Source organism: Amphiprion ocellaris, chromosome 11, assembly GCF_022539595.1.
Source record: "Amphiprion ocellaris isolate individual 3 ecotype Okinawa chromosome 11, ASM2253959v1, whole genome shotgun sequence".
Taxonomy (NCBI): Eukaryota; Metazoa; Chordata; class Actinopteri; family Pomacentridae; genus Amphiprion; species Amphiprion ocellaris.
This window is the reverse complement of record NC_072776.1, coordinates 28,627,976-28,641,552: the sequence shown is the minus strand read 5'-3', so window position 1 is coordinate 28,641,552 and position 13,577 is coordinate 28,627,976. Positions and strand designations below refer to the sequence as shown.

The following is a 13,577-nucleotide window of genomic DNA, read 5'->3' as shown; positions in this document are numbered from 1 at the left end:
AGAGATGCGTACAGACATGAAAACTAAAAGTGCACTTGGAGAGGCCATCCTCCGCCAAGGCCAACGACTCTGTCTGGAAATTTTAATTAAACTGATCCAGATCAGCATTAAAATTAAATGGATTCTACCTGTGCTAAGGCTCCACCTCTCCAATAAGTTGCATAAAATTCAGCTTGGAAGTTTTTATGTAGTGTTGCTAACAAAAAGACTGGCTGCACTGATCACACATCTCCACCTCCTCCTTGGCAGAACATTTACTGCATATTGTGGTGAATGTGGTTTAGCGCTTGGCATTAAACCTTATTATGTGACACAGGTAATAATACTAGCTTCTTATCTGATACCTGAGGAAGAAGAAACAAATCCACAAGTGTGTCAGTTGTCTGCTTATCATGAATTGTATTTCAAAACAGGCAGTTTCTACAGATTAATTTCTCAACATCCACCTCTTTTATTAAAACCTATTTAGAGAAATGCTTATAGTAGAAGAACTGTCAGGCCAAAATGCATGTATGAGAATGAAGTTACATCTTGTAGTTTCTGAAAATGTGCTTGTTTAGCATGTGGCTGGAACAGTTTTCATTGTCCTTATCTACATGAAGTCTTACTTCAAAACAATAACTAGGTCATGTTTGTGATATAAATATGAAAATCATTGCATTCTTTCTAAATCATGTCATTCGTAACTGACTGAAATTTCAGACCACTTTTGTTGTAATTTGGGATTTTCTCTAACTGAACTGAATCTAATCAATCTAACTCTGCATAGCAGACGAACAACAGCCTGGTGGGGATGAAAAATGAAGCCAACATTTAAGTGCTAAAAGTTGCAGTTCCTCGAATGACCACTAGAGACTCCAAAAGTAAGTTAATCCCCATGGACTTCTATGTTGAAATGTTCAACTTTACAGCAGAAATAAACATGTTTACAGCCTGGTACAAAAATAGTTTTGGTCTCTATGGCTAATGTTCATGTTTATGACAACTGTGCAGGGCTGAATTTTTATTTAATTCAGCTATTTAAATTGTATTAATGTTTAAATTTATAACTCCGGCAAGGAACGTGGTGGAGTTATATGACGATCAGCATTGGTATGTATGTATGTATGTCTGTCCGCAACACTACTCAAAAATGGACAAACAGATTTGGATGAAATTTTCAGGTAAAGTCAGAAATGACACAAGGACCAATTGATTAGATTCTGGCAGTGATGCGGATTATAGTCTGGATCCATGGATTTGTGAAAGATTTCTGTATCATTGCAAGATAGCAGCATGGCGTCACTGTAACTATGACAACAATTGAACACTACGTCAGCTGCCCATCAATTCCCGCCGCCCACTACATATTTAGGTTGCACGATTCGGTATCCATACATAACGTATACATGCATAACACACGCCTGTGCTCAGTGCAAAGTCATATTGTTTGTGGGTACATTTATAGTAAATGACCACATTCTATGTTGCTGTGATTTCTGATCATCAAGAACTAATAAACAAATGCTGCATTTCTGCAAAAAAAGCTGCATTTCTGACAACGCCATATGGGGGAATGAACAGCCTTGGTGGAGTACTGCGCTCTTTGAGTGCTTTTCTAGTTCATTACGCCATCATAGGACACAAATTTTTGAAACCTGTGGGTGATGTCATGGAGAATTTGTCCATTTTTATAAATCTATGGCACAATCTATGGTAGCATGTTCACATTGACAAAAGTTTAAACATTTAGGTCTTTATTTGCAATACTAAGCTGCTTTGAACTGGCTTAAATGAGTTTCTGGTGACCTTGTTACAAATATAAATCCAAGAAACAGCTAGTTCAAACATACAGTTGTTCAGTAGCTTTAGTGAAAAATCATTTCAGCACAGTATATGTATGTAAGTAGCAGTAGCTTCTAACAGGAAGAACTTTTCCTCCAATTGTCCACATTAAAGAAGACGTACAACTGGTGAAAGAAAACTTAAAAAAAAACAAATTACATAGATGTAATTGTACTAAGGATGTTGCTCAATGACATTAGCTAATTTATTTTTTCAATTATTGCAAGTCTTGAGGGATGTTAAAAGTTGCTTCACTGGAGCCAGACAGCATTTGGTACAGTAATGATGCAGTTGTTTTGATTTTTCAATATATCGAGTTATTCAAGACGCATTTTCTTCTATATTTGTGACAAAAAATGGATAAATGATTCATGGATTGAAGTTGTAGCAAGTTTTCATTAAGTCTTTGCAACTTAGAGACTGTCCTGAATTTATTCATGAGAAAGTAACGTCTTTTTATGAACTAAAAGTGATGCAGCTGTTTCTATTTTTCAACATATCAAGTTATTCAAGATGCAGTTTTATCCATATTTGTACCAAAAACCAGAAAAATGATTCTGTGTAATTAAGTTGTTGCAAGTTTTCATTTAGTCCCTGCAGCTTCATGATCATCTTGAATTTATTCACGAGCAAATGACATCTGCTTATTGAAGACAGGTTCAGGATCCCAGCATAAATTAATCGTCTGTCTTTAGTTTCATCATGTAAGATAATTAGTTCTGTAGTATTTTTACCTGGCCACATAATCCAAAGCCTCGAACACCTGATATGATGATGAAGCCTTTATATTCTGAGAAAAGGTTCAAGTTAATCCTTTGTACAGGACAGGACTTGAATTCACATTTACACTGACAGACTCTAAGCCTGAATGATTTTTGACTTGGCACCAAAGCGATATGGGTCTTGTAGAAACGTGTTTTCTCAGAGGCGGTGTTTCTATTGCACACTATAGCCTCTTTACCGACAAATCACTAATACACTCACAAATATACTGTAACTGCCTCTATATTTAGTGTGTCCTAATCTTTCCGTTGCTCTGTTGTTTTTCCCTCCACTCAGTTCTACCTGCAGCTGTTTCTTGACACGTTCGTTCTTCTGGGCCTCGGTGATGCGTTCCTCTTCGCTGCGGTGGCTGGTGACGCCGTCGCTGAGGAGCTCTGCGCTCGCCTCGGCGTTGGTTTCGTCCTGCTCGTCGTGTTCCGGGGCCGGCGGAGACATGATGGCCGTCTTCAACTCCTCTCGAGTTTTCTCCAGGTCGTCTTGTGCTGAGAGAGCCTGGAAAGAATCAACATGTTCACTCAGAGGTAAAAAGACACCGATAGATGCAACACAAACTTTTTTCTTGTCTTTTACTCTTCACGGTTGCTACATTTTTATCACTAATTCAGTCATTTCTGGACAGATTTGGCAGAGACTGAGTATCAGTCCGGACGATTATTGTGGAGAATATTTGGCATTTTTTCCGATTATTGGTATCTGTATTTTTATTGGCCTACTATTGATAAATTAAATGCACTACTTCAGGTTTGATGCAGCCTCCTCTCTCTGTCTGTTGTCAGACTGTGGTCTCAGAAATGTCTCTCAAGCAGAAATGGCAAAAACTGAACAAGAGACACCTAACAGGAAGTTACCTTGTCTCACAGTGGTTAAGGCTATGCTAACGGCTAGCGGTTAAGTTAGGAGGCAGCCACAGTTTAACCTGAAACAGAGTCTGGAGAATAATAATTATCAATGCTTTTATGTAATATAGTGGACAATAAAAATGATAGAACAGTGAAAGACTAATAAAATAGAGAAGAACAGCAGATGTAACTGCAGGACACAAACTAGTCAGTCTCAGTCAATCCAAATAAACAGAAGAGATAATTTTGATCAGCCTTTTTTCATTCCCAATAATCAATATCAGTCCACTACAATTCCTAGTACAGATGCAACATCAGCGTCTCCATACTGTGTACAGTATGTTCAGGAACCATTTCCAAGAATTGTAATGGCATTCTACATTCTAAAGAAAATAATCATAGAAAAATAAATAATCCTAGAAATTCAACTCAATAGTTTTTTCTTCATTTTTATGATTTATGGGATTACAACTTTGTGCACTGAAGACATTTTTGAGTCCCCTCTACTTATAGCTGCCATAATTGTGCTGTTTCCATAGAGGTGCAGGACTTTATATTGCAGAGAAAAATGAGCCCAGAGCAAGTTACAAGGAATGACCACACAAACACAACCAGAAACTATTGGGTTCCACAGGGTTAATTGTGGGTTACTTTACTTTGTGTTGCCACTCTGTTGCTTCCTCTTCTTTTTTCCTCTTTGCCTCCTCAAGAAGAGCAATTCTGGCAGTGAACTCCGCTAACTCAGCAGCCTGTTAACACATGACAACACATGTTGGATAATGGTTACCACAATGAAACCAACAATGACGTCTAACCAGCAGTCTAAAAACCCAAATGTATACATAACCTAAATAATACGAAACTGACAGAATTAACAACTTCTCATATTTCAGTAGTGGATGATACTGATTGAAAAAATATGTCTGTGAGTCTACGAAAAACCTAGTTTTTGTTCAACATTTCACCAACATTCGAGGCCTCTAACATCAGTAGAATCTGGTGTGTTGCAAGTGTTTTTCATATTTTGACTTGAAAAAAGGGTGATGCGGGATGCAGGAAGCAAAAACTGGTGTCACAAATGATGTGTTTTTCAGGATTTGAACAGACCGATGAATTAATATCATTAACTCCTGAATCAAACTGGTGTAACACTGTTGTTTTTTACCATTGTATGTGTGGAATAACTATCCATATATTTACTTAGAAGCAGAGTGTAAGAAAACAGGGTTAAATATAGCTTGCATTAAATAAGTACAAGACTGAATATATGTGTTAAATTTAAAGTAATGTCTGATTCTTGGAGCTTAAATTAGTAACAAATGGTTATTTAGGCTTAGATTTGTTGTTACTGATGCTTCCACACAGCACATAGGGGCTCGCTTAGTCGATTAAGTACAAAAATTGTGATCACATCTTAACCTATTTCTTCACTGCAGTGTAAATGGTGGAAGTGATGTTCAGTGTCTGACAAGAGCAGCTAGATGAGTCCATGTTGGAGGTGAGAACAGGACTGGCTGTGTTCAGGTACCAGTTGTTCCTGGTTCTTCATCTGGTCGGCGGCCTGCTGAGCCAGCGCTGCTTTGGCCTCCTCAGCCGCCTGCCTCTCCTTCTCCAGCCGCTCGGCTTCCTCCTTCGCTCGCTTCCTTTCCTGCTCCAACTCCAGAGCCTTACGAGTCTGTTCCTCCAGCTCTGCAGAGATATACATGGAAATAGGTCACAACAAAGTGCAAAATGACAGTTAAAACGCTGCTTTTTCTCACAATATTATTTTTCTTAATAGTTTGTGCAATGGTAGTTTCCATTCAATACCATGTGTAGCATTTAATATCCTACCTGTATATGTTCATATGTAAATTTGTCATGCCTTGTACATTGTCTTCATGAGATCCTTATCACATCTTTATTTGTAGCCTTATTGTTTTTTTTTAAATTTATTTTTGTAACTCTTGTCCTGCTTTTTTAGTGCCTCATCTGTATCCAGCTGCTGTAACCTGTAAATGTCATGAGTTAGGGATCAATAAAGTTGATCTTAAGTGCAATATTTCACTTTTATGTACAACCTTGTCAATGTCGTGTGATATTTCACTTTCATCTCATTTTCTGGTGCAATATTTTATTATCATGTGCGATATCACATATTACTTCAGCATAACTGCCAACATTACTCTTTACTGTTCCATTCTAGCCATATTTTAGTTTATTTATTCTATTTCAGTATTGTGCTGCAGGTATATCTGATTACTTTTCTGCTTTTAAGGTGCTGCATTTCTTATGTTATGCCATTCAGTTTATTTCTGAGCAACATCTGACAAAGAATTTCTTTCAGGATTAATAAAGTTTTATATTATCTCATCTCAACTAAAAACGCTCCAGATGTTTTTGTATTCTTCGAACCAACCAGTCATCTTGTGAAACATTGCATGCAGGGAGGTGAACACTGTCATTAAAATTTCATGTGGGATTCAGCTGAAATTTCCAACGTCTCTAATTTTTTTGTTAATTTCTTTGAAATTTATTTCTTCAAATATTTGACTTCAAATAACTTCTCCTTGATGCAAGCAGGTTTCTTTTATCACCCAAGAAACCTGAAACAGACAGAATGATGAAATCTTACATTTTAAAACATTAACTTGTGAACTAATCCAAATAAATCTGTTTTTCTGGAGGATGTACAACAGTAAAATGTCACTAAACAGAAACTGTAGGCCTGCGAGTAAGCAAAACTTTTTTTTTTTAGATGATGTTGTTTCCATTATTTATTTATTTATTTTACATTTTCACCTTTATTAAAACTGGCAAACCGCAGAAATTGCAGTGCCCTGTGCTTTCACTATTAGGTCAATATTTTAGGAGTATTTCTCTACATAATACTCTTCATATATTAACAGATTACTGGCATTTATGCGTATGCAAGTTCTTTAAATGCAGCTTTCTTCTGCATCTGGGCTGTACAGACTTTTCAGTGCTTTAAAGCTGTTTTTGCAACAAGCAGGATTTACTGGAATGAGTAGAAATACGTAGTCGGCTGCTATCCGGGCCTGAGCCTGCTGCTGCTCACAGCCTCCACTTCATGCAAATTCACACAGAGAAGATGTTTGTTTACACACCAGCAGGGATCTTTGCAGCTTGGTTCTGTTTCTGGCTGACATTTAACACAGCTGCTGACTGAGAGCATCAAACGCTGCTCAGACGAGGTATAAAGACAAACTTTCACCTTCAGGAAATGTTGAAAAATGCAAACTAGGGAGAGCTTGTGACTTGTGAATAGTTTTTTATGCTTGTGTGGTTTTCTGTTTTCACTTCAGTTTGGGTTGGATTGCTTCTCGTTGTGACCTTTAAGATTTATGGACTTTTTAGTGATTTATAATCAGCAGTAAAAATAACCCAGCATCAAATAGAGTTGAACAACTAAACCATGAAACTTAGATATATAAGAACAGAAACATTTCACTTTTGGATATGAGTGCAAATATGACACTAGAGTTTCAGTTTCTGATGCCAAAACTTTGACTGAATATTGGCCTGATCTCTTTCTACAACACTCATTCTTCTGTTTGATAAAACATGTCAAAGGTCTGTGATGTTTAATTCTGTCTGACAGAAATGTAATCTAAATAAACTAGTAGAAAACTGAAAAAAATCATTTAAATAGTTAAACAAAAACTTGAACTACCTTTTGACACTTTTGACAGTTTTACATACTTGTGCTGAGGTTTTGCTATTCACGGATGAAATGCAGATTTTTTTAATAAATGAAGTGATTATTACAAATGCACAACATTTTTATTGAGGATGACAGTTAAATTTCTTTTTTTTCATCTCCATTTGTCTTCTTATTTTACCTTATCCAAACAATTCTTTTGACAAGGTTAAGGTCTTTTTTTTACTTCATCTTTAATCCTCTAACAGTTCATAGAAGTGAGGAAAGGACAGAAGGAAATCCTCACTCTTAAGATCAAAGACTCTAGTCTAACAACTGAAACACTGCATTCGTACCTTTCTGAGCTCTTTGCGTCTGTTCTTCGATCTGTCTCAGCCTCTCGATCAGCTCGTCTTTCTCTCGTTCTATTCGTTCTTTCTCCTTCTCCGCATGTTCGCGTTTCTTCTTCTCATTCTCCAGCTGAGCTCTACAAAAAAGAGAAAACAGAAAACAATCATCATAAATCATTAAAATTAACAAGGACACCTACAGAATGTTTGTCATGAGTTTGGTGTTACCAAAACTTTTTTCTTGATGCTGATCTATTTTGAAGTAAACTCAATGTCTGTTATTCAGTGTTACTTCATTTCCAACATTAACAAAGCGAGCACCTTGTGAACCCACTGATTTACAGGAAAACATTCTGTTCTGTAAGTTAACTTTAAATATTTTTTCTCTATGACAGCTCTGCTTGCATTAGTTTTACTTTCTGTTTTGCTAAATGGCTTCATTCAACATCTGGACGGAGGCATGATTCTATGTTTTACAGTAGTTTTATGTTACATTAAAGTGCCAGATCATATTTACCAGTTTTTCACAATAAACACAGCGTCATCTTACATACAGGTGCTACTTAACAGTACAAACAATATCTTCAATATGACTTTTTAAAAATGTTTATACTACATTTATAGATACTCTTTTGTTCTACTAGCAACATCTGTTTTTCTTGCACCTTAAACTTGGTTCTTCTACCAGAATGATTTGCTCCTTATATTTCTTACATGTATTATGTGTGAGCTACTGAATACCTTGAATTTATTCATCTATCTATTTATCTAAGGTTAAAGAATTAGTCAATATAACATAGAAGAAAACTACTTTTTAATGCAGTGTGACATTGTAAATTAGATGCGCTTAATGAACAGATACACTACCTTCCTAAATACAAACAGACACTAAATAAACCAGAAACAATTAGCCCACACTGATGACAAAGTAATCTGATTACATGCTGACAAACGCAAATGGGCAACATACTCGAACACAATGTAGTTTTTTATTTTGTTTCTTGTTATCAGCAGAAAAATGAGCTGCTGTGCCTCCGACTGTAACAGCAGATTTCGATCTGCAGATGATGAATATGATTTGGTTTTCAATGCAGCACTGCCCCCTATTGTTCACAAAGTGTTATCAGCAATGCAAACAAAAACCTGGCGGGAAAAGACCCTTAATTCTACTGAAAACTTACTTTTATCTACCTATCTGTTGAAACAGAAAGGAGACAAAGATGGAAAAGAAACCAACATAGTGTCTTAGTAAAGTGTTGTGCCACTATGTGTTGCCAAAATACTTCCAAAGGAACTGATTCTGTCACTCTACTGGAGGGATAAATACCATTCTTCCAAAAGATATTCACTTGTTTGGTGCTCTGATGATGGTGGTCGAAAACATTGGTCTTAAATCTTCCACTGGTGTTCAGTTAGGTTGAAATTTGGTGATGGCAAAGACAAACCATTTTCATCAAACCATTCATTGAGCACCTCTAAAAGAACAAACCATGGAAGCAAAATGACAACATAACAGTCACCAGGACTCTTCACTGTAGAGGTCAACAGTTCAGGTTTTTACTTTAATTCATTACCTGTCTGCACACTGACTGAAAAATCATAACATGAAGTGATTTAATCAGTCATTAAATGAAAACTACATATTGTACAGATTTACATTTGCTAATTTTTGGTACTACGCAAACGATGAACAGGCTCAACTGTGGGTATCTGCTAGGAAAGACATGCACCTTTCCTTATTTAAAACCAAAACATTTAGAACTGAACTATGAGACTAGTTCACTAGAAGCATTCTGCAGTCTGCCACCGTAAGTGTTCAGTTCAATTCAATTTTATGTGTATAGCACCAGTTCATAAGATCTAACAGCACTTTACATAGTTAGGTGGAAACTCACAAGTAAACCTGCAATCTGAGAGCGAGAGGGTCTGTTAGGATGATATGGTGCAGTAAGGTCTTTAAGATAAGATAAGAGTTTGGTCATCAAGAGTTTTATAGGTGAGAAGAAGGATTTAAAATTATATCCTGGATTTTACAGGGAACCAATGAAGGGAACCTAATATGGAAGAAATATGATCTCTGTTACTGGTTCCTGTCAGAACTCTGGCTGCAGCATTTCGGACCAGTTGGAGGTTTTTAGGAGAATTATTGTGACATCCTGATAATATGGAGTTAGAACAGTCCAGTTTAGAGGTTCTAAATGCACTAGTTTTGACTAGTTTATCAGCATCACTTGGAGACAAGATGTTCCTCATTTTGACAACAGGTGAAAGAACCCAGACTTTATAGCTTTATGTGTGAGTTAAAGAGCATATATGGGATGAATGGCATCTAGATTCAATGTCTAGTTGGACAGTGTGCTCCTGAGGTGCTTAGGGTCAAATATAACACTGGTCTACAAGCAAAATGCTTCCTGGATAAGAGTAGTGAAATTTTACTAACTTTTGGTCACTTTTAAAGAAAAAATAAGTCAGAAGTGCCAATTAGCTATAGTTTTCAAGATACAGTATTAGGTCAAATTGTGAAATTTCTTGAAAATTAATGAGAAATCGAGTCCCATTTCAAATGGGAATATATTTGTCTGAGACATAATCGATTTAAAACAGTGATTCCAAACAAGAATACTATCATGTTGAATAGAAATTTGATTGAGCATCATGTATTTGACACATTACTTGCAGAAAACCTGTGTCTTGAAAGTTAAGGTAATGTATTAATGTAGAGATATTTCTTGGATCAGTAGCACGAGTTGACCTGTGGATTATAATTCCCATGCAGTCGTTTTCATAACTGAAAAGTTGCCAGGACCTGATATTTCTACGGAACTCTTGTGTTTTTTTAACTCTGGAAGCAGATATGCCTCGAAACTGTGTAAACAATGCAGATAATTTCTGTTATATTTGTGGTGAGGTAACCTTTGCATCACAAAAGCGGACTCTAACAGCAATGGTGAGAAAAGCATACCATCTTTATTTTGGATGCAAAATAGGTGACCAGGACAAAAGCTGAGCCCCACATTATTGCTGTAACACATGTGCATCAAATCTACGCCAGTGGCTCAACAAGAAAAGAAAATCTATGCCTTTTGCAGTTCCAATGATTTGACGTGAACCAACAGATCACACTACTGATTGTTATTTTTGTATGGTACCCCCAGTTGCAAGTGGTATTTCCAGAAAGAAAAAGTGGACAGTGCAGTATCCAAATATTCCATCAGCTCTTCGCCCTGTGCCTCATGGAGAAGACCTACCAGTTCCTGATGCACCAGAATCTTACTCCTTGGACTCTGATGATGACCAAGATGATGATCAGGATGCAGCTAGTCCTGAGCCATCAACATCAGCTGATCCAGACTTCAGGCTGTCACATTCCTCTCCTGAACCACACCTTATATCTCAGAGTGAACTGAATGACCTAGTCAGGGATTTGGAACTGCCTAAGAGTGAAGCAGAGCTCTTGGGCTCCAGGCTGCAACAATGGAATCTCCTGGAGAGTGATGTCAGGATCTCTAGCTTTCGTGATCGCCAAAAAGGTCTGGTTGAGTTTTTTCTGATGGAAGGTGATCTGGTTTACTGCAGCGATATCAATGGCTTGATGACAGCGCTTAGCATCACTCATGATCCAGATGGATGGAGACTGTTTATCGATTCATCCAAAACAAGGCTTAAAGCAGTTTTACTCCACAATGGAAATGTTTTGCCATCCATTCCAGTTGGTCATGCCGTTCATATGAAGGAAACATATGAAAATATGAAACAGCTCTTAAGGTGTATAAAGTATGAGCAACATCAGTGGCAGATTTGCGGTGATTTGAAAGTGGTTGCACTCGTACTTGGGCTACAGGGTGGATATACAAAGTACTGCTGTTTTCTATGTGAACGTGACAGCCGAGCCAGGGAATCTCACTATGTTAGGAAAGACTGGCCGCTACGACAGTCCTTGGAGCCAGGAAAGAAAAATGTCCAACACTCACCCCTTGTTGATCCCCAGCATTTGTGCAATAAAACTTTAACATTAAGTATCTTGAAAAGAGTAGCCAACTAAGACTTTTAATGTTTGTTTTTCACTTAATTGTATCAAATTACATAAGATTTAGCAAGTTTTATCTCTGAAGCAGAGACTTCCCAAAATTTTGTAGACCAGTGTAATCATTTCCATTTTGTCTGAATTTAGGAGAAGAAAATTACAGGTCATCCACAAGACATGGTGGAAGTTTGACTAAATTGATTGGTTCCATTTATAGATAAATAAAACTTTCTTGTGTACATGTAAAGTGAACCATAACAAAAAATGTCCTTTAAAAAAAAGAAAAGAAACATGGAATAGGATTCCCCCAGTCAGTTTTAAGACTCTGAGATGGTAAAAGCAGCATTTACTGTACCTCTCCATCTGCTTGTGCTGCTTCTCCTCTCGGGCCTGAGCCTTCATCTGCTGCACCTCGATGCTGTCGGGTTTCCTCCTCCTCATGTACAGCTCATGGTTTCCCATACACAAGGCCAGGATGCGCTTGTTGATCAGCAGCCGCGGGGCCAGAAACACAAAGTCCTGGAAGAAGCACGGATGACGTAGAAGATAAGTGTTTAAAACTGCAGTTCCCCTTCAATAAAACACGAATTCATCAACACTTACTGGAGCTTTCTTGTCGATGGGCTTGATGACAAACTTCTTGTCGGTGAAGGAAATGTTCTTGATCTCGCTCCAGGGGAAGCCGATCTTTGGCGACAACCTGAAGGCAGCAGGGAGGACGTTTTTATCTCACATTTATGAAGAATATATGATTAATTGTTAAAATCTCCTTCTATAAACATTTTGGTCATATCAGAAAAGACTTTTTAAATATCAGGCATCAAAATACAGTAAATAAACATAAATAATGACCAGTAAACAGCAATCGAGGAGAGTGATGAATATCAAACAGGTAAGAAGACAAAATATAAAAGTAAGAATCCAAATATCTATAATATATACAGCCACCTTTCCCCTCTTTTTCCCTCTTTCGGCAGGAAGACAATGATGGCGGTTCTTGATTGATAAGTGACCTAAATTAATGATCTGTTATCAAATTTTCAACTAGTCAATGAACCATTTCAGCACAAACACAAGGAAACACAGGAAATACTGAATGCAAGCCACAGAAATGAAAATTCTGGTGCAAAAATTGACAATAAAACGACAACTTTGTTGAAATGTCTTTACTTATTGTTCCACTGCTGTTCTGTTCATCACCAACAGGGGGCGCTACTGTCACATAAATGCAATCCAGCAGCTGGGAACTTCAGTTCCTACAATATGAGTTTTAAATGCAAAATGTAAGTTTAGTGCCTTAAATATGGTAATTTGATGAAGTTCTCTCTGTACTGTCGTGGAGGATCTTCCTGAAATAAACTCAGTGAGTGTTGCTCTCACCGACAGAAACTTCTCTTGCGGTTTCATTTTCTTCCTCTTTGATGTCCGTTTTCTGTTTCGACTATGTGCTCATTACTTCAGCTACACTAGTGCTTCCCTTCTGGCCTCAGGAGCCCATAAATTCAACCACAATCAACCTGACAGAAGCTGCAAATGTCAAGGACTGAACACTGAAGCAAATCCTGCAAACTGCATCTCTGAATAATGAGGTGACTAGAGGTGCATCCACACATCTGCACGGGTCAAGTGTGTAACCACGTGTGTGCGTTTGCCGTTACTTGTCTTCGTGCTCGTAGATGTTGAGGCCCAAGGCGTCGACCCCCAGCCACAGCTCTGTGCCCTTCTTGTTTTTGATTTCAAAGTAGTTGACGCCGTACATCTCCAGGTCCTGAGCGATCTTCAGATACTCCATCATCGCATCCTCCCTGCAAACACACACAGAATTACCAACAACAGTGAGCAAACAGACAGAAGAATTTAGGTGTCTTACACTTGTGCATCTTGTTTTCCAGACACCTGGACAGATCCAACACATGTAACAGAGTTAATTTACAGAACAATCTGTGCCTCAGTTAAAAAAGATTCTAAAAACACACCTGCACAGGACATTTGATCCATTTTCTGATGTTCTGTTATGTCTATTTTTAAAGTTTCACTGTCTTTACTAATGTTTTGTTACTTGCACGGACACAACTGAGTCAAGAGTCACATGTACATTATGTTAATAACTGTCAATT

The 13,577-nt window shown here is 37.5% G+C and overlaps 1 protein-coding gene across 2 annotated transcripts in view; it reads right to left on the bottom strand.

The window, feature by feature from the left end:
* Nucleotides 1-13,577, bottom strand: part of LOC111571685 (radixin-like) — a 64,434-nt gene that overhangs the window by 2,062 nt on the left and 48,795 nt on the right. For both annotated transcript variants that reach the window (XM_055015086.1, XM_055015087.1), the window contains exons 8-14: nt 13,119-13,265; nt 12,064-12,160; nt 11,816-11,979; nt 7,443-7,573; nt 4,975-5,135; nt 4,103-4,195; nt 2,890-3,099 (exon numbers count right to left, since the gene is read on the bottom strand). In XM_055015086.1, the coding sequence (XP_054871061.1) occupies nt 2,890-3,099; nt 4,103-4,195; nt 4,975-5,135; nt 7,443-7,573; nt 11,816-11,979; nt 12,064-12,160; nt 13,119-13,265 (1,003 nt within the window). The remainder of the gene's footprint in view (nt 1-2,889; nt 3,100-4,102; nt 4,196-4,974; nt 5,136-7,442; nt 7,574-11,815; nt 11,980-12,063; nt 12,161-13,118; nt 13,266-13,577) is intronic.